The sequence below is a fragment of the Salmo trutta genome, chromosome 38 (genome assembly GCF_901001165.1).
Source record: "Salmo trutta chromosome 38, fSalTru1.1, whole genome shotgun sequence".
Taxonomy (NCBI): Eukaryota; Metazoa; Chordata; class Actinopteri; order Salmoniformes; family Salmonidae; genus Salmo; species Salmo trutta.
In genome coordinates, this window is record NC_042994.1 from 11509333 (window position 1) to 11529972 (window position 20640).

The 20640-nt window shown below is 45.5% G+C and overlaps 1 protein-coding gene across 2 annotated transcripts in view; it reads left to right on the forward strand.

Annotated features, from left to right (window-relative positions):
- The window catches only part of LOC115178534 (ubiquitin carboxyl-terminal hydrolase 43), a 149355-nt gene that overhangs the window by 67914 nt on the left and 60801 nt on the right, over window positions 1-20640 (forward strand). For both annotated transcript variants that reach the window (XM_029739781.1, XM_029739782.1), the window contains exons 4-6: window positions 8110-8202; window positions 9390-9525; window positions 19130-19274. In XM_029739781.1, coding sequence (XP_029595641.1) covers window positions 8110-8202; window positions 9390-9525; window positions 19130-19274 — 374 coding nt within the window. The remainder of the gene's footprint in view (window positions 1-8109; window positions 8203-9389; window positions 9526-19129; window positions 19275-20640) is intronic.

Here is a 20640-nt window from a genome sequence, read left to right on the forward strand (position 1 = left end):
AAAAGCACTGTGTCTGTGTCATGACGTTTGAATTCTGTCTCATGTAGGTTGATGCGTAGCATGTGCTATATGTAGGCCTATGATATGAGAGCTGCATTCCAATAGGCTGCAAGTTCAGTCATGCTGTTTGGGTTATTATCTCTTAATTCAGTGGTCTTGAGCGATATAGATGCTGCGTTCAAGGAAGGTGATATGAGGCTACGTGTTTAGTAATGCTGGTCACGTACTATTTATTTAGGTAGTGCAGAGAGGCTGTTCAAAAGCTCATGTGTATAAATGATGAATAATGGTTTCTGGTAGACTGTGGGTCGGTAGGACTGCTAACTCGTTGCTGTGGGCGAGAGGCCAGGGTATCGGTGCTGTGAGAGTCAGCCAAATGCAGAGTGGATGGTGGTGCGAGGATAGGTTTCACACAGACACACTGACAGACTCTCTCCTCACACACACACACACACACACACACCAGACTGGAAATGCTGTCAGCTTCCACACACACACTGACAGACTCTCTCTTCACAGACACACACACACACTGACAGACTCTCTCTTCACAGACACACACACACACTGACAGACTCTCTCTTCACAGACACACACACACACTGACAGACTCTCTCTTCACAGACACACACACACACACACTGACAGACTCTCTCTTCACAGACACACACACACACTGACAGACTCTCTCTTCACAGACACACACACACACACTGACAGACTCTCTCTTCACAGACACACACACACACACTGACAGACTCTCCCTTCACAGACACACACACACACACTGACAGACTCTCTCTTCACAGACACACGCACACACACTGACATACTCTCTCTTCACAGACACACACACACACTGACAGACTCTCTCTTCACAGACACACACACACACTGACAGACTCTCTCCTCACAGACACACACACACACACCAGACTGGAAACGCTGTCAGCCTCCACACAGAGTTTTAAGTGATGCCAGAGTGTGTGTGTGTGTGTGTGTGTGTGTGTGTGTGTGTGTGTGTGTGTGTGTGTGTGTGTGTGTGTGTGTGTGTGTGTGTGTGTGTGTGTGTGTGTGTGTGTGTGTGTGTGTGTGCGTGCGTGTGTGTGTGCGTGTGTGCGTGTCAGACTCCACGGAGAGCGTTCTAAGCCATGTTGGAACGTGTAAGCACCATTAATGCTGTGACTGTCACTTTCCCATACAGAGTAAATACAGGAATCATTTTAACCCCTTTAACTCTCAGAAATTGTGATAGATCCAAAGAAATAGAATGACTAGATCCATAGAAATAGAATGACTAGATTCATAGAAATAGAATAACTAAGTAATACTTTTGAAATAGTAATGCTATTTCTATGATATCTGGGCCCATATCTACAAAACCTCTCAGAATAGGAGAGTAGGTGCTGATCTAGGATCAGTTTTGCCTTTTAGATCAGAAGGAATAAGATTATAAGGACAGGTGGGGACCTGATTCAAGATCAGCGCTCCTACTCTGAGACTCTTTGTGGATACAGAGCCTGTGTTGTAACAACTCTCGTTACAGACCTTGTCCTGGAGTGACTCAGCAGAACACCTGATAACCTGGACTCATTCAGCTGAGAACAATCAGGAGGAAAAGAGAGAGCAGAGAGAGCAGAGAGAGCAGAGAAAGCAGAGAGAGCAGAGAAAGCAGAGAGAGCAGAGAAAGCAGAGAGAGCAGAGAAAGCAGAGAGAGCAGAGAGAGCAGAGAAAGCAGAGAGAGCAGAGAAAGCAGAGAGAGCAGAGAAAGCAGAGAGAGCAGAGAGAGCAGAGAAAGCAGAGAAAGCAGAGAGAGCAGAGAAAGCAGAGAGAGCAGAGAAAGCAGAGAGAGCAGAGAAAGCAGAGAGAGCAGAGAAAGCAGAGAGAGCAGAGAGAGCAGAGAGAGCAGAGAAAGCAGAGAGAGCAGAGAAAGCAGAGAGAGCAGAGAAAGCAGAGAAAGCAGAGAGAGCAGAGAAAGCAGAGAGAGCAGAGAGAGCAGAGAAAGCAGAGAGAGCAGAGAGAGCAGAGAGAGCAGAGAAAGCAGAGAGAGCAGAGAAAGCAGAGAGAGCAGAGAGAGCAGAGAAAGCAGAGAGAGCAGAGAGAGCAGAGAAAGCAGAGAGAGCAGAGAGAGCAGAGAAAGCAGAGAGAGCAGAGAAAGCAGAGAGAGCAGAGAAAGCAGAGAAAGCAGAGAGAGCAGAGAAAGAAGCAGTCAGATGTATCAGCACGGTGGAGCTAATATGTTCCACACAAGCTAGTCTGAATGGCTGCCTCTCTCTCTCCAACCAATCTCTACCACCACCGCCATCCTTCCTTCTCTCTACCACCACCATCCTTCCGTCTCTCTACCACCACCACCATCCTTCCGTCTCTCTACCACCTCCATCCTTCTTCCTTCTCTCTACCACCACCATCCTTCTTCCTTCTCTCTACCACCACCACCATCCTTCCTTCTCTCTACCACCTCCATCCTTCCTTCTCTCTACCACCACCACCATCCTTCCTTCTCTCAACCACCACCATCCTTCCTTCTCTCAACCACCTCCATCCTTCCTTCTCTCTACCACCACCACCATCCTTCCTTCTCTCTACCACCACCACCATCCTTCCTTCTCTCTACCACCACCACCATCCTTCCTTCTCTCTACCACCACCACCATCCTTCCTTCTCTCTACCACCACCATCCTTCTTCCTTCTCTCTACCACCACCACCATCCTTCCTTCTCTCTACCACCTCCATCCTTCCTTCTCTCTACCACCACCATCCTTCCTTCTCTCAACCACCACCATCCTTCCTTCTCTCAACCACCACCATCCTTCCTTCTCTCTACCACCACCACCATCCATCCTTCTCTCTACCACCACCATCCTTCCTTCTCTCTACCACCACCATCCTTCCTTCTCTCAACCACCACCATCCTTCCTTCTCTCTACCACCACCATCTTTCCTTCTCTCTACCACCACCACCATCCTTCCTTCTCTCTACCACCACCATCCTTCTTCCTTCTCTCTATCACCACCACCATCCTTCCTTCTCTCTACCAACACCACCATCCTTCCTTCTCTCTACCACCACCATCCTTCCTTCTCTCTACCACCACCACCATCCTTCCTTCTCTCTACCACCACCATCCTTCTTCCTTCTCTCTACCACCACCACCATCCTTCCTTCTCTCTACCACCACCACCATCCTTCCTTCTCTCTACCACCACCATCCTTCTTCCTTCTCTCTATCACCACCACCATCCTCCTTCCTTCTCTCTACCGCCACCATCCTTCCTTCTCTCTACCACCACCATCCGTCCTTCTCTCTACGACCACCATCCTTCTCTCTACCACCACCACCATCCTTCCTTCTCTCTACCACCACCACCATCCTTCCTTCTCTCTACCACCACCATCCTTCTTCCTTCTCTCTACCACCACCACCATCCTTCCTTCTCTCTACCACCACCACCATCCTTCCTTCTCTCTATCACCGCCACCATCCTTCCTTCTCTCTACCACCACCACCATCCTTCCTTCTCTCTATCACCGCCATCCTTCTTCCTTCTCTCTATCACCACCACCATCTTTCCTTCTCTCTATCACCACCACCATCCTTCTTCCTTCTCTCTACTGCCATCATCCTTCCTTCTCTCTACCGCCACCATCCTTCCTTCTCTCTACCGCCACCATCCTTCCTTCTCTCTACCGCCACCAACCTTCTGTCTCTCCACCACCATCCGTCCTTCTCTCTACGACCACATCATTCCTTCTCTCTACCACCACCATCCGTCCTTCTCTCTACGACCACATCATTCCTTCTCTCTACCACTGCCATCCTTCCTTCTCTCTACCGCCACCATCCTTCCTTCTCTCTACCGCCACCATCCTTCCTTCTCTCTACCGCCACCAACCTTCTGTCTCTCCACCACCATCCGTCCTTCTCTCTACGACCACATCATTCCTTCTCTCTACCACCACCATCCTTCCTTCTCTCTACAACCACCACCATCCGTCCTTCTCTCTACCACCACCATCCTTCCTTCTCTCTACCACCACCATCCTTCCTTCTCTCTACCACCTCCATCCTTCCTTCTCTCTACCACCTCCATCCTTCCTTCTCTCTACCACCGCCATCCTTCCTTCTCTCTACCACCTCCATCCTTCCTTCTCTCTACCACCTCCATCCTTCCTTCTCTCTACCACCGCCATCCTTCCTTCTCTCTACCACCGCCATCCTTCCTTCTCTCTACCACCTCCATCCTTCCTTCTCTCTACCACCTCCATCCTTCCTTCTCTCTACCACCTCCATCCTTCCTTCTCTCTACCACCTCCATCCTTCCTTCTCTCTACCACCGCCATCCTTCCTTCTCTCTACCACCGCCATCCTTCCTTCTCTCTACCACCTCCATCCTTCCTTCTCTCTACCACCGCCATCCTTCCTTCTCTCTACCACCGCCATCCTTCCTTCTCTCTACCACCGCCATCCTTCCTTCTCTCCTCTGCCTCCATCTTTGTCTCTACATTCGCCTTTCCCTTCTCCCCATCTCTCCCCCTCCCCCTGGGGATGCTGCTGACACAGTCCTCTTGGCTGTCCTCCATGTTTCTGTGCTTAACCCCCAGGCTCATCCCCTGCTGATCCCCCTGTAGGGCTGATCACCTCTGTGGCTCTGCTGTCCTACACCACTACTAAATCCCCCTGGCCAGGGAGGTATTCATGTTGGAGTCATTATTGTGTTGGTTGACACTGGTAGTGGATGCCCTGCATGACACGGGAGGATGAGACGGGGTAGTGAATCTTTTGCATTGGGATGATGTTGCAGGTGTCATGTTAATCTGGATGTCCTTGCTTCTCAGTTGACTTGGTGCTCTCTCTTCTGTTTCCGTCTGCACCTCTCTCTTTCTAATAACCACATCTATTAGGGATAGACATTTCGGTCAATTTTGGTGCCAACTAACTGACCATCAACAAACTAAAAAAAATTACGCGATCGACACGTCAGAACAATGGGAGTCACCAGAGCAATGGGAGTCTCCAGAGCAATGGGAGTCACCAGAGCAATGGGAGTCACCAGAGCAATGGGAGTCATCAGAGCAATGGGAGTCACCAGAGCAATGGGAGTCACCAGAGCAATGGGAGTCACCAGAGCAATGGGAGTCACCAGAGCAATGGGAGTCTCCAGAGCAATGGGAGTCTCCAGAGCAATGGGAGTCTCCAGAGCAATGGGAGTCTCCAGCGCAATGGGAGTCACCAGAGCAATGGGAGTCACCAGAGCAATGGGAGTCGTCCAATGACAGGAAGGCAGGCAACAAGCTTCGGCCCAAAATAAGCCCATAGAAACTAGGGATGCACAATATATCAGTAAGCATATCGGAATCGGACGATATTAGCTAAAAATGCCAACATCAGCATCGGCCCGATGTCTAGTTTAACCCCGATGTGCAAAACCGATGTCTAAGCTGACGTGCATACCTATATAACATAGGTAGATGATGTAATGACGGCACGAAAAATATGCCTCTACACGTGTAACACAGCATTCCTAACCTAGCCCACAATGTCTGCTGTGTGGATCGAGCAGTCAACAAGTCAAGCAGTCATTTGAAAGAGTAAGAACATTTCAGCGAGACAACTCAAAGGCGAAATCCATTCAAGCCAAGATGAATGGAATTCATTGCCCTTGACAATCAACCGTTCTCTGTCGTGGATGATGTTGGCTTTCGCCGACTGGTCGAGCACCGGTACACACTACCAAGTAGGCACTATTTTTCAGATGTTTCCCTACCGTAATTACACAGTATTGTTGAAACTCACATCCGTGAACTTCTTGCTATGGGCGTCACTGCTATTAGTTTCACGACTGACATTTGGACCAGCGATGTCAACCCCATGAGCATGCTGAGTCTGACAGCACAGTGGGTCGACGTGGATTTTGTACTGAGGAAAGCCGCATGCTCAAGAATGTGCTGGACAAGATGGAAACGGACACCGTGACAGTGCGCACCGAGGAAGAGAGGCCACGGACAGACAGAGCTGAAACTTCACTGCTTGACATGTATGATGAAATCCTGGTTAAGACTGAACAAATGAACAACGAAACAGCACAGCAAGTAAGCCTAACTGAAATAAATTGGTTTTCATTATGTTTTACTGGTAATGGGGACATACGTAAATGCCAACAAAATCACTTTTTGGTCAGTGTGTGTGTTTGTGTGTGTGTTGTGTGTGTGTGTTTCAACTATTTAACTGAACTAGAATGCTGAAAAGGCCGCAAAAATTTTAAATATTGGTTATCGGTATCGTTTTTCTTTTGGCAAGGAAAATATCGGATATCGGTATCGGCCAAAAATGTCATGTCAGTGCATCCCCAATAGAAACTCGTTGGACTTCTTTTGGCGAGAGTGAAACCTCTCGTTTCACCTCTTCCTCTCTGATACTATGCATGCATACAAGGACCAGACAGTTTTCATTAAGAGCCTAATGGAAACTTGTAACAAAGCAAGCTGATCGTCTTCCAGTCAAAAGGCTGTAGCCTATTATTGACCATGTAACTCCTGTAATAAAGCAGCTAATAAAACTTCCCTTTCAAACATTTACCCAAATGCAATTGGTGGAAAACCCAGTTCTAAACTGTGTACCTAATGGAGGAGTTCCATTTGACAGAGATGACATCTCAATTAGAAACTTAGAAAGAGGTGGAATCTAATAGCAACTACTATGATGGGTTGCTAATATGACTAGGATTGTGCCTTTGGCTGCTGGACAATGAAAGAAAGTTGATTTGAAAACCAATAGAACAGGAGAGAAATGCTGGTTAATGGCATGAGGAAGTCTTTATAAAATAATTGCCCCATCGTTTCTATGGAGGTATTTTGGCTAGGCTACTTTGAAGCAAGGTAACACACGCCTCATTATTTGAAGTGACGTAAACGTTCAAGTTTCAAACAATTATACTGCCTCAAGCTCCCATTGCAAAGTGGTGGGTGACGCGCTGATAGTCAACGGTAGGCAGGCTATAGCGTATGCATCGGAATAGCAAATAGGAGGCGCGCTTTACGAGTTCATATTGAGAAATAAAAGTAGCTCCTTTTTAATCGTGGCCACCAATGTTTTTAACACGCGATTGCATTTAGAATTGTTATTTGTTGAACAATGACTGGGCTTCCGAAAGCAGTTTTCACTCCAGTAAGTAGGCTATTCCTCTCCTCAAACTAGGCTATGCATGCTGTGCACGTGTGATAAATAAGATGCATGACGACTAACGAAAATACACACGTGCCAATTTAATCCTACAAAATTATGAAAATGAACCCAAGCATTACCGGTCAAATGTATTTAAGGTGGCTAAGCGATTTAACGGTTAACCTCCCTACATCTACTTAATTCCTGCTGTATGACTCTTTTTCTTTCTTATCTTTTTTCATCCCCACATTCCTCTCTTCCCACCACGGTTTTTGAACACCGCTGAAATATTCAAATAAAACCACATTATTTCTCTCCTTTCTTGTGACTATTTCAGTCTATTCCGGTGTGTTTTCTAACAGGGGATGTGAGGCTCCAGGTGTAGTGTTGTCTCCTTTGGAGCTAAATGCACTTTCTCTGTTCTGTCCAACACGCCATGCATAACGTTACACATATAGAAGCCCTGCCAGGTGAGGTTGAATATCTTTACCTCTCCACTCAACCTAAACACACACACACACACACACACACACACACACACACACAGTGCCCAAGATCATGTGTCTGTGTACCACACCATCCCACCTCACGTGAGAGGAGCTGGTTAGAAAATGGATTTGACCAGGTTGCCCCTCGATTGGATCTGGCTTACTCATCCTAAAGTATCAAAAAATGTATTGGGTGACATAGATGATTTGGACATGAAGCGCAAAAATGCTAATATCGTTAGCATTGACTTGCATTGGATTTGTGCCACAAATGTTTAAAAGTTAGCATTTGGAACAGTGTCCAGGTAAACAAAACTAAAGCGTGGATTGCTGTCTTACCTTGTCCATAGACTGCTTACAGGGTAAGGAAACCAATATGTCATTTAGTAATTGGGGTGAAATATCCCTTTAACCCAACCCCTCTCTCTCTCTCTCTCTCTGTTGTGTCTGTAGGTCCTCCCTGACATGTCCACATTGCCTTAAACAGAGCAACACCTTTGACCCCTTCCTCTGCATCTCACTGCCCATTCCCCTACGGCAAACCAGGTAAGCCACACCAGTCATAAAGCCACTGCACGTGTGTTTGTGTGTGTGTGTGTGACATGTACACTTTTCATGTTACCAGTTCTCCCTTTTTTGTGACAACAAGACACAGTGGAATATGATCAAGTGCTAGTGTTGTGAAAAGCAGGGTGGGCGTTTCTGACAGATCCACAACAGCTTGCTGGAATAGCGTATATATCACATTGTCCCTCTCTAGCTCACAGACAGTCTATCCACAGGGCCAGTCTGATACTGATTCTATTAACATGCTAGTTTGGTAGTAGACACTCTTATCCGATGCAACTTACCGCATTTGTATTAAGGTATAACTCTTGTATAGCTCTTAAATATCCAGTATATGACCTTAATACCAAGACTGACTTCATGAATCCTCATCAGTTCAAGTGAGACCCACACAGTTAGTGATTTTGGGACTCAGTTGTGCCCCCCTTTGGGAGGGATGTATTCTCTCATCTCATTGTCCTTATTTACTGATGGCATTTTCCCCTTATCGCCCCGCTGTCTGCAACTGAAATCTCAGTGAGGTCTCAATAATGGTCGTGTCTTCTTACATCAGCAGGGGGTTAACCAACATCACCGGCTCTTACTTTGTACACCGCATCTCCGTCTCTCATCCAGTCTCATCTCATCCCAGCATGTCTAACAACATCAACAAATCAGCGCTCACATCCTCCCCGTGTCTCTGCTCTTTGAGCACTCTGTTAGCGACGACGACAACACTTCCTGAATAATGCATGATGGGAAAGCAGGAAGCTGGGGCGTCAGCAGAGCTCCTGTCTCTCTGCCAGACATTCCTCTCTCCATCCCTCCATCTCTCTATCCCTCCACCCCTTCTTCCCTCAACTGAGTCATACCTCAAACCTGTGGCCTCAAATAGCATTAAGTGCTCATCCCGTCATCCTTCCATTGCTCCAACTGTCATGCCCACATCTTCTGCACTAGGTAGCTCCTGTTGATTGTAGATAGGCATGCCTCAGAAGACACAGACAGGCTCCCTGTGGTGCTAATGCTAACACGTTAGAATCGCCTTGCAGTCAGGCATGCCCAGACAGACACTGTGGAGGGGATAAGAGACCAACACAGCAATTGTAATGTCTAGAAGCTGTCTTTGTGTGTGTGCTTGTGAAGAACTGTCTGGAACAAGATTCTCTTTCTCTCTCCCTCTCCAGGTGTATGAGTGTGACCCTGGTGTTCAGTACTAAGGGTCAGAGGTATCTACGTGTCGGTCTGGCTGTGCCTCTCATCGGCTCCATCTCCTGCCTGCGTGCCATGGTTGCTGAGGAGGGCAAGACCACGCCAGACCAGGTAAGGGCTGCGTGCACACACACACACACACACACACACACACACACACACACACACACACACGGTCAGTGGGCCAGACTTGTTAGCCTACTAAGTCTTAAAGGCCCTATCCTGCTCTATCCTATGTCTATGGGGTGTAAATTCATTATTCCACTCACTCACTGTAACATTCTCGTGGTGAGAATCTCTGTCCGTTAATTACCATACCTCCCAGACAGAGGCTTTTTACCCGTTGTAACAGGATCATCATGGAAAGCCCTGCTGCTCTGACCGACACAGAAAAGGGAAAACCAGGCAGAGAAAGAGAGGGGGGCTAGACCGACAGAAAGAGAGAGGGGCTAGATGGACAGAGAAAGGGAGAGGGGCTAGACAGACAGAGAAAGGGAGAGGGGCTAGACAGACAGAGAAAGGGAGAGGGGCTAGACAGACAGAGAAAGGGAGAGGGGTTAGACAGACAGAGAAATGTAGAGGCGCTAGACAGACAGAGAAAGGGAGAGGGGCTAGACAGACAGAGAAATGGAGAGGGGCTAGACAGAGAAAGAGAGAGGGGCTAGACAGACAGAGAAAGGGAGAGGGGCTAGACAGACAGAGAAATGGAGAGGGGCTAGACAGAGAAAGGGAGAGGGGTTAGACAGACAGAGAAAGGGAGAGGGGCTAGACAGACAGAGAAAGGGAGAGGGGCTAGACAGACAGAGAAAGGGAGAGGGGCTAGATGGACAGAGAAAGGGAGAGGGGCTAGACAGAGAAAGAGAGAGGGGCTAGACAGACAGAGAAAGGGAGAGGGGCTAGATGGACAGAGAAAGGGAGAGGGGCTAGACAGAGAAAGAGAGAGGGGCTAGACAGACAGAGAAAGGGAGAGGGGCTAGACAGACAGAGAAAGGGAGAGGGGCTAGACAGACAGAGAAAGGGAGAGGGGCTAGACAGACAGAGACTAGAGCACACCAGACAGATAGAATGACAGAGAAAGGAGCAGACCAGACAGATAGAATGACAGAGAAAGGAGCAGACCAGACAGATAGAATGACAGAGACTGGAGCAGACCAGACAGATAGAATGACAGAGACTGGAGCAGACCAGACAGATAGAATGACAGAGAAAGGAGCAGACCAGACAGATAGAATGACAGAGACTGGAGCAGACCAGACAGATAGAATGACAGAGACTGGAGAAGACCAGACAGATAGAATGACAGAGACTGGAGAAGACCAGACAGATAGAATAACAGAGATGAAGAGAGGGAACAGATAGACAGAAAAAGAGAGAAAGATAGGAATATTTCAGACAGAGACACTCTGCTGTCAGCCCCACAGCTGGGCCTAATATCTCGTCATGGTATGTGAGAAGGAGCAGGATGGGACATCACTGTCTGTCTGTGTTTGTTTGTGATTTGATAAAAGCCTTCTCAGAAAACAGATGTGAGGAGAGAGTAAGGAATCCTTAAAGGTCCAATGCAGTCATTTTTTATCTCAATATCAAATCCTTTCTGGGTAACAATTAAGCGTCTTACTGTGATTGTTTTCAATTAAAATGGTCAGAAAATAAACAAAAATAGCTTCTTAGCAAAGAGCAATTTCTCAAGCAAGTGTCATGACTGACCACGAGAATCAGGTTTGCAATGAATAACTTCAATCAGACTCCCTTTCACTCGTAGAGGGGGAAGGAAAGAACTAATGGGGATTAACAACTCACATCCAGTCGTAAATCAAGGGAGAAGATAAAATGGCGCCGGAGCAGAAGGCAGACGTTTTACGGGATTGTGTTTTTTTGTTCGTTTATCTGCGTTGTTTGTAACTTTGTTTTTTTTACTCATTTTTTACATAATGTTGCCGCTACTGTCTATTATGATCGAAAATAACTTCTAGACATCAGGACTGCAATTACTCACCACGGACTAGCAGAATCCTATTTCTTCTTTCACGACTCTGACGAGCCCGAGGCGGAGGATATACGGTTCCCTTGAGAACAGGCCCCGAGCCCCGTGATCTGCGTGAAGAGGAGGCGGAGAAAGAGAGGCCGGAGAGCGGGCTGCCTGCTGAGAAGTTGAAGGTGATCGAATAAATCCCCACTTCCCTCAATTCTGCTAGCAAATGTGCAGTCTTTGGACAAACAAATTGACGAGTTACGATTAAGATTAAACTACCAACAGGACATTTAAAACTGAAATATCTTATGCTTCACGGAGTCGTGTCTGAACGACGACAACATCAACATACAGCTGGCTGGTTATACGATGTACCGGCAGGATAGAACAACGGCGTCTGGTAAGACAAGGGGCGCCGGTCAATGTATTTTTGTAAACAACAGCTGGTGCACGATATCTAAGGAAGTCTAGAGCTATTGCTCACCTGAGGTAGAGTTTCTCATGATAAGCTCTAGACCACACTACCTACCTAGAGAGTTTTCATCTGTCTTCTTTGTAGCTGTTTACATACCACCACAGTCAGAGGCTGGCACTAAGATAGCATTGAATGAGCTGTATTCCGCCATAAGCAAACAAGAAAACGCTCACCCAGAGGCGCTGCTCCTAGTAGCCGGAGACTTTAATGCAGGGAAACTTAAATCAGTTTTACCAAATTACTATCAGCATGTTAAATGTGCAACCAGAGGGAAAAGAACTCTGGACCACCTATACTCCACACACAGAGACACATACAAAGCTCTCCCTCACCCTCCATTTGGCAAATCTGACCATAATTCCATCCTTCTGATTCCTGCTTTCAAGCAAAAATTTAAGCAGGAAGCACCAGTGACTAGATCAATAAAAAAGTGGTCAGATGAAGCAGATGCTAAGCTACAGGACTGTTTTTCTAGCACAGACTGGAATATGTTCCGGGATTCTTCCGAAGGCATTGAGGAGTACACCACATCTGTCATTGACTTCATCAATAAGTGCATCGATGACATCGTCCCCACATTGACCGTACGTACATACCCCAACCAGAAGCCATGGATTACATGCAGCAACCGCACTGAGCTAAAGGCTAGAGCTGCCGCTTTCAAGGAGCGGGAATCTAATCCGGAAGCTTATAAGATATCCCACTATTCCCTCCGTCGAACTATTAAACAGGCAAAGCGTCAATACTGGACTAAGATCGAATCGTACTACACCGGCTCCGACGCTCGTTGGATGTGGCAGGGCCTATAAACCATTATAGACTACAAAGGGAAGCACAGCTGAGAGCTGCCCAGTGACACGAGCCAACCAGACGAGCTAAACTACTACTATGCTCACTTCGAGGCAAATAACACTGAAAAATGCATGAGAGCACCAGCTGTACCGGAAGACTGTGTGATCACGCTCTCTGCAGCCGATGTGAATAAGACCTTTAGACAGGTCAACATTCACAAGGCCGCAGGGCCAGACGGATTACCAGGACGTGTACTGTGAGCATGCACTGACCAGCTAGCATGTGTCTTCACTGACATTTTCAACCTTTCCCTGTCCGAGTCTGTAATACCAACATGTTTTAAGCAGACCACGATAGTGTCTGTGCCCAAGAACACTTAAGGTAACCTGCCTAAATGACTACCGATCCGTAGCACTCATGTCTGTAGCCATGAAGTGCTTTGAAAGGCTGGTCATTGCTCATATCAACACCATCATCCCAGAAACCCTAGACCCACTCCAATTTGCATACCATCCCAACAGATCCACAGATGATGCAGTCTCTATTGCACTCCACACTGCCCTTTCCCACCTGGACAAAAGGAACACCTATGTGAGAATGCTATTCATTGACCACAGCTCAGCGTTCAACACCATACTGCCCTCAAAGCTCATCAATAAGCTAAGGACCTGCAACTGGATCCTGGACTTCCTGATGGGCCACCCCCAGGTGGTAAGGGTAGGTGATCCTCAACACAGGGGCCCCTCAGGGGTGCGTGCTCAGCCACTTCCTGTACTCCTTGTTTACTCATGACTGCACGGTCAGGCACAACTCCAACACCATCATTACATTTGCCGATGACACAACAGTGGTAGCCCTGATCGCTGACAACGATGAGACATTCTATAGGGAGGAGGTCAGAGACCTGGCCGTGTAGTGCCAGGACAACAACCTCTCCCTTAACGTGATCAAGACAAAGGAGATGATTGTGGTCAACAGGAAAAAAAGGACCGAGCATGCCCCCATTCTCATCGACGGGGCTGCAGTGGAGCAGGTTGAGAGCTGCAGGTTGTGAGTTCCTTAGTGTCCACATCACCAACAAACTAACATGGTCCAAACACACCAAGACAGTTGTGAAGAGGGCATGACAAAACCTATTCCCCCTCAGGAGACTGAAAAGATTTGGCATGGATCCTCAGATCCTCAAAAGGTTCTACAGCGGCACCATCAAGAGCATCCTGACTGGTTGCATCACTGCCTGGTATGGCAACTGCTCGGCGTCTGACCGTAAGGCACTACAGAGGGTAGTGTGTACGGCCCAGTACGTCACTGGGGCCAAGCTTCCTGCCATCCAAGACTTCTATACCAGGCGGTGTCAGAGGAAGGCCCTAAAAATTGTCAAAGATGCCAGCCACCCTAGTCATAGACTGTTCTCTCTGCTACCGTACCGGAGCACCAAGTCTAAGTTCAGAGGCTTCTAAACAAATTCTACCCCCAAGCCATAAGACTCCTGAACATCTTGTCAAATGGCTAGCCAGACTATTTGCATTGCCCCCCCCCCCCCCACAACACTGCCACTCTCTTTTGTCATCTATGCATAGCCACTTTAATTAACTCTACCTACATGTACATACTACCTCAACTAACCGGTGCCCCCGCACATTGACTCTGTACCGCCATCCCCCTTTATATATTGTTTTTTTTTTTTTTACTGCTGCTCTTTAATTACTTGTTACTTTAATATCTTATTCTTATCCGTATTTTTTGAAACTGCATTGTTGGTTAGGGGCTCGTAAGTAAGCATTTCACTGTAAGGTGTTGTATTCGGCGCATGTGACTAATACAATTTCATTTGATTAGATTTTTGATTTGATTTTGATTTGAAGATCTAGGCTCTCCCTCTACAAATTCACCAAAGGAATGTGCTTTGTCTCAACAGAGCTTTTGCCACTGAAACTGTAACACGTTCAAAAGTGAATACTGGAACAATATTTTGAACATAGAATGTTGGGAATGGTCGGAGCCAATCTATAGAACACTAATGTCATTTTGTTTATTTTGTGATGTCATTAAAAATGCTATAAAGGAAATACTGTAACTTGGAAAGTACACATAGATGAAGTTTCCATTCTATGGGTTGTGCATGTAACATGAAAAATTATGAAAGTGTTTTTGTTAACGTCTTTGGGAAAGGTGGGACGCTGGCGCCCCATCTCGACAACATCCAGTGAAATTGCAGAGCGTGAAATTCAAAATACAAAACATTCCTGAAAATACAAGTGTCATACATCATTTAAAAGCTTAACTTCTTGTTAATCCAGCCGCTTTGTCAAAAAGGATTTACGGCGAAAGCATACCATGCGATTATCTGAGGACAGCGCCCAGCATAAAAAAGCATTAAAAACATTTTCCAAAACAGCAGAGGCGTCACAAAAGTCAGAAATAGCGATAAAATAAATCACTTACCTTTGAAGATCTTCCTCTTGTTTGCAATCCCAACGGTCCCAGCTACACAACAAATGGTAGTTTTGTTTGATAAAGTCCTTCTTTATATCCCAAAAAAGTCAGTTTAGTTGGCACGCTTGATACAGTAATCCACCTGTTCCACTCGTTCAAAATGCATACAAAGAAATCCCAAAAGTTACCAATAACCTTTGTCCAAACAAGTCAAACAACTTTTCTAATCAATCCTCAGGTGCCCTAATATGTTACGGCCGGATAAAAAAACGTACCCGATTTAATCTGGTTACTACTCCTGCCCAGTAACTAGAATATGCATATAATTAGTAGATTTGGATAGAAAACAATCTAAAGTTTCTAAAACTGTTTGAATGGTGTCTGTGAGTATAACAGAACTCATATGGCAGTCAAAACCCTGAGACAAATCCTAACAGGAAGTGGAAATCTGATGTGTGGAATCACTTCAAACCCTTGCCATTGAAACACACAGGGACTTATTAATCATTTAGCACTTCCTAAGGCTTCCACTAGATGTCAACAGTCTTTACAAAGTGGTTTGAGTCTTCTATGGTAGAAACTGACCCAAAGAGAGGCTTGGGAAGTTGGTCACAGGGGGAGGGCCATTACTACTATGATGCGGGCGCCCATGGGAACCCTTTTGTTCCGAAACGTATAGTAAGACAATGCAATCGTCCGCCTTGAATATTATTGAAGCTCTGGTTGAAAAAGGCCCTAAAGATTTATGTTATACAACATTTGACATGTTTGAACGAACGTAAATATATATTTTTTGCACATTCGTGACGACAAGTCCCGCGCGCTTCAGTACATTATGAGTAGCCTTCGGAACGCGCTAACAAGAAGGAACTATTGGGACATAAATTATTAACTTTTTCGAACAAAACTACATTTGTTGTGGACCTGGGATTCCTAGAAGTGCCTTCTGATGAAGATAATCAAAGGTAAGGGAATATTTACAATAGTATTTTTGATTTTAGATGGTTCCAAGATGGCGCTAACATGTATCGCCTAGCCTATTTTTCTGAGCATACCACGTCGTTTATTGCAAAGTGTGATTTCCCAGTAAAGTTATTTTTAAATCTGGCAATGCGGTTGCATTCACGAGATGTTAATCTATAATTCTTTGAATGACAATATTAAATTTTAACAATGTTTTCGAATAGTAATTTTGTAAATTGTAGCGCTGGTTCACCGGAAGCATTTGAGGGAAAATATTTTCTGAACGCCACGCGCCGATGTAAAATGCAGTTTTTATATATAAATATGAACTTTATCGAACAAAAAATGCATGTATTGTGTAACATGATGTCCTAGGAGTGTCATCTGATGAAGATTGTCAAAGGTTAGTGCTGCATTTAGCTGTGTTTTGGGTATTTGTGATGCATCTAGTTGCTTTGAAAATGGCAGTGTGATTTTTTTTTTGGCAGGGTACTCTCCTAACATAATCTAATGTTTTGCTTTTGCTGTAAAGCCTTTTGAAATCGGACAACGTGGTTCGATTCAGGAGCGGTGTATCTATAAAATGGTGTAAAACAGTCATATGTTTGAGAAATTGAAGTTATAGCATTTATGAGGTTTTGTATTTCGCGCGACGCGATTCCACTGGCTGTTGACTAGGGTGGAAGCGTCCCACGTTCCCAGACAGGTTAAGAGAGAGATGTATTTTGAGAAGCTATAGGAGATAATTGTTTTCCATAACTTTGCACAGTGTGTAATCACCGCACCTAAGTGAGCTCAGAGAGTGTGTCACCCTGCCAGAACCGCCCCTTTTGAGAAAAAGCTATAAATGATGGGTTAAGAAGTTAACACATTGGACCAGAAAAGCATGAAGCTGCAGCTGCACGTTTAAAATGGTTTGAACTTTGAATCTCAACATGAGGTGGAGATGATAAAATCACCTCCCGGACAATCACTGATAAGGCAGATTAGCTGTCCTAAGTAAAGTATCTTCAAAAGCAAATTTAAGTAGGACCATTCTGTTTCTCTGCTCAAACCATCGTATTACGCTACTCTCATCACCCCAATGGGGAAACATCGAACCATCATCAAAGAAGCATCTTCAAGAGTAAATGGAAGGAAAATCAACTCTGTAGTTCTGTTCAGGACTACACGACAAGTCACCGGATACCGGACAACTACGAAGAAGGACAACAGTAGAATAATTGTTGGAACCATTTCGGACAATCAGAGCCTTACAAGTGTGCCGCAAAAAGGCCCAACCCCCTTTCCAAGGCTGCCCCGTTCACTGAGAGATCCCCGGTGAACCCAGGCATTTCACGTAAATACATTCATGATTTCTTGCTCAAAGTGGGCGGCAGTTCGTGTGCAAAGTATATGGTTATTGTAGGTGAGAGTAGTTTCTGAATGTGGCAATGTTATCCATGTTGTCATTCCACTTGGGATCTGTTTTCAGCGTATTTGTCACGTCCTGACCATAGAAAGCTGTTATTTTCTATGGTAGAGTAGGTCAGGGCGTGACAGGTTTTTTTTCTAGTTTAGATTTTCTATGTTGTTATGTTCTAGTTTTGTATTTCTATGTTGGGCTTTGTTTGGGATGATCTCCAATTAGAGGCAGCTGGTCATCGTTGTCTCTAATTGGAGATCATACTTAAGTAGTTGTTTTTCCCACCTGGGTTTGTGGGAGATTGATTTTGAGTAAGTGTATGTTGTAACTCTTCGTCACGGTTTGTTGTTTTTGTTCATTCAGTTTATTTGTATGTATTGCATAGTTTCAAAGTCTAATAAAGAAAATGTGGAACGATACACACGCTGCGCTTTGGTCCGCTCCTTCATCGTACGACAACCGTGAGAGTATTACGTCTCCAATATCAGTGTAGTATGTATGTTTATCCTGTGTTCCCATTTAATTAGCTAGTAAATAAATAATTAAACAAATTTGTGTAGTACTGAATCATAAATAAAGCTTGGGTTTTTGCAGATGCAAGGTTATGACTGTTCAGAATGGTGATATGATACGAGGTTAACGTTAAATCAATAATATGGTAGAAAAAGTCTATATGCAGTGTGTGCAAATGATGTAGGATAAGGGAGGTAAGGCAATAAATAGGCCATAGTGGCGAAGTAATTACAATATAGCAATTAAACACTGGAATGGTAGAATGTGCAGAAGATGAATGTGCAAGTAGAGATACTGGGGTGCAAAGGAGCAAGATAAATAAATAAATACAGTATGGGGATGAGGTAGATTGGATGGGCTATTTACAGATGAGCTATGTACAGGTGCCTGTGAGCTGCTCTGACAACTGGTGCTTAAAGCTAGTGAGGGAGGTAAGAGTCTCCAGCTTTAGTGATTTTTGTTATGAATAATAAGTTGTGTGTTTATGGATGTGATAGGTAAAGAACTTTTAGAGTTTAATTTGGGAGATGGTAACTCTTTAAACAACCGCTCTTGTGGTGCCCCAAATCCTAATATGTTAATTGTTACATTATTAATTTAATCAGGTAACAATTAAACATAGTTAGTTAATTAGATACATAACAATCTTCAGATTAATGTTATAGTCAAATCACGGCACAAGAGTTTTGCTAGGACTGTCAGAGAGTAGTCTGAGTGGGTAGGGGTGATGTCACCAGGCAGTCCAAAACTCCATCCCACCAAAACAGGCAGACATTTCAGACAATCTTTTCTAACAGCTCTTACAGCTCTTACACTATCATAATTAAAAAAATATCGTGGTATCATAGTGTGGAAAATCACATTTTCGACTGCACTGGGCCTTTAATATGGGTTTACTTTAGAACGATCTTGAACAGACTTATAACACAAATATAGCATGTCTGCTCTGTTTGCTTTGCCACATACATTCCCTGTTTGTCCTCTATAGCTTGTCTGTCTACAATTTCTAGCCTGTGTATGTGTGTGTTTGACCCTCCGTGGCTGTTTATACATAAAGTCTGTTTCCGTGCTAAGTGTCTGTATTAAGCAATGTACATCTCTTTAAACCATCTCCTCCTCGCTCTCTCTCTCCCTCCATCACCCCCCGCTCCCCATCCAGGTGGTCCTGTCAGAGCTCTACGCCACCGGCTTCCAGCGTTCGTTTTCTGACGACGACGATCTGACCAGCATTGCCGAGAGCGATGTGGTCTATGCCTTCCAGGCTCCGCCCCTCCACACACGGGGAGGCTCCACGCGAATCTCGGGTAACCATGGCTGCATCCACAGCCCCAAGTGTGTGTGTGTGTGTGTGTGTGTGTCTCTCTCTCTCTCTCTCTCTCTCTCTCTCTCAGGCTAGCCCGAAGCTATTTGGCTTCATTCAGCACAATGGATAGTGTTTGTTCAGACAAACACTATAGAGCTATAGGTTCTTAGCTGTTTCAATTTCTTGCTATTTCATGGACAGGTACTGTATTTCTGTCTAGGTTATTAAATTCTTTCAGACAGTGTCCCCGACGGTCTTATATCTAGCTGAGGGCTTGATGTACTGAGGCAAAGGCTCGCTCTCACTCACACACACGACACACATGCACACACACATACACTCACTCTCTCACATACTTGGATCGTGAACGTGGAAGAGATGGAGCCAGCCTTGCATCACCTCCCTTTGAAATCAGCCCCAGGTTTGCCAGGCAGCGTCAAATTAACTATTGATATGGCGAGTGCACATGCACGCATGTACGCACACACACATGCGCACACACACTTTTTTTCACCTGTTGACTCCTATCTAGTTGACCCATTTCCAAAAGGAGGGTGTCTTAACTCTTATCACTGGGGGACACCCGACCGGGAGGGCTACGTTCAGAGCATCACACCGCTAAACTAAACCCTTACTGTGTTTTTCCAACGTTCTTTAGCTCCTGAAAAGGGCCACATCAATAATTCAATAATGTGCTCAAAGGGGTCATGAAAAATGTACGATCCTCAATCTCTCTCCGGGAACGATAGAACGATATCTTTATCACCTGGAGACAGAGGAGAGAAAATACTGTCCCGGTGCTAATGGAGGTGATCAGACTAAGGGTAGAGGAGAGAAAATAATGTCCCGGTGCTAATGGAGGTGATCAGGCTAAGGGTAGAGGAGAGAAAATGATGTCCCGGTGCTAATGGAGGTGATCAGGATAAGGGAAGAGGAGAGAAAATAATGTCCCGGTGCTAATGGAGGTGATCAGGCTAAGGGTAGAGGAGAGAAAATAATGTCCTGGTGCTAATGGAGGTGATCAGACTAAGGGTAGAGGAGAGAAAATAATGTCCCGGTGCTAATGGAGGTAATCAGGCTAAGGGTAGAGGAGAGAAAATGATGTCATGGTGCTAATGGAGGTGATCAGGATAAGGGAAGAGGAGAGGAGAGAAAATAATGTCCCGGTGCTAATGGAGGTGATCAGGCTAAGGGTAGAGGAGAGAAAATAATGTCCCGGTGCTAATGGAGGTGATCAGACTAAGGGTAGAGGAGAGAAAATAATGTCCCGGTGCTAATGGAGGTGATCAGGCTAAGGGTAGAGGAGAGAAAATAATGTCCCGGTGCTAATGGAGGTAATCAGGCTAAGGGTAGAGGAGAGAAAATGA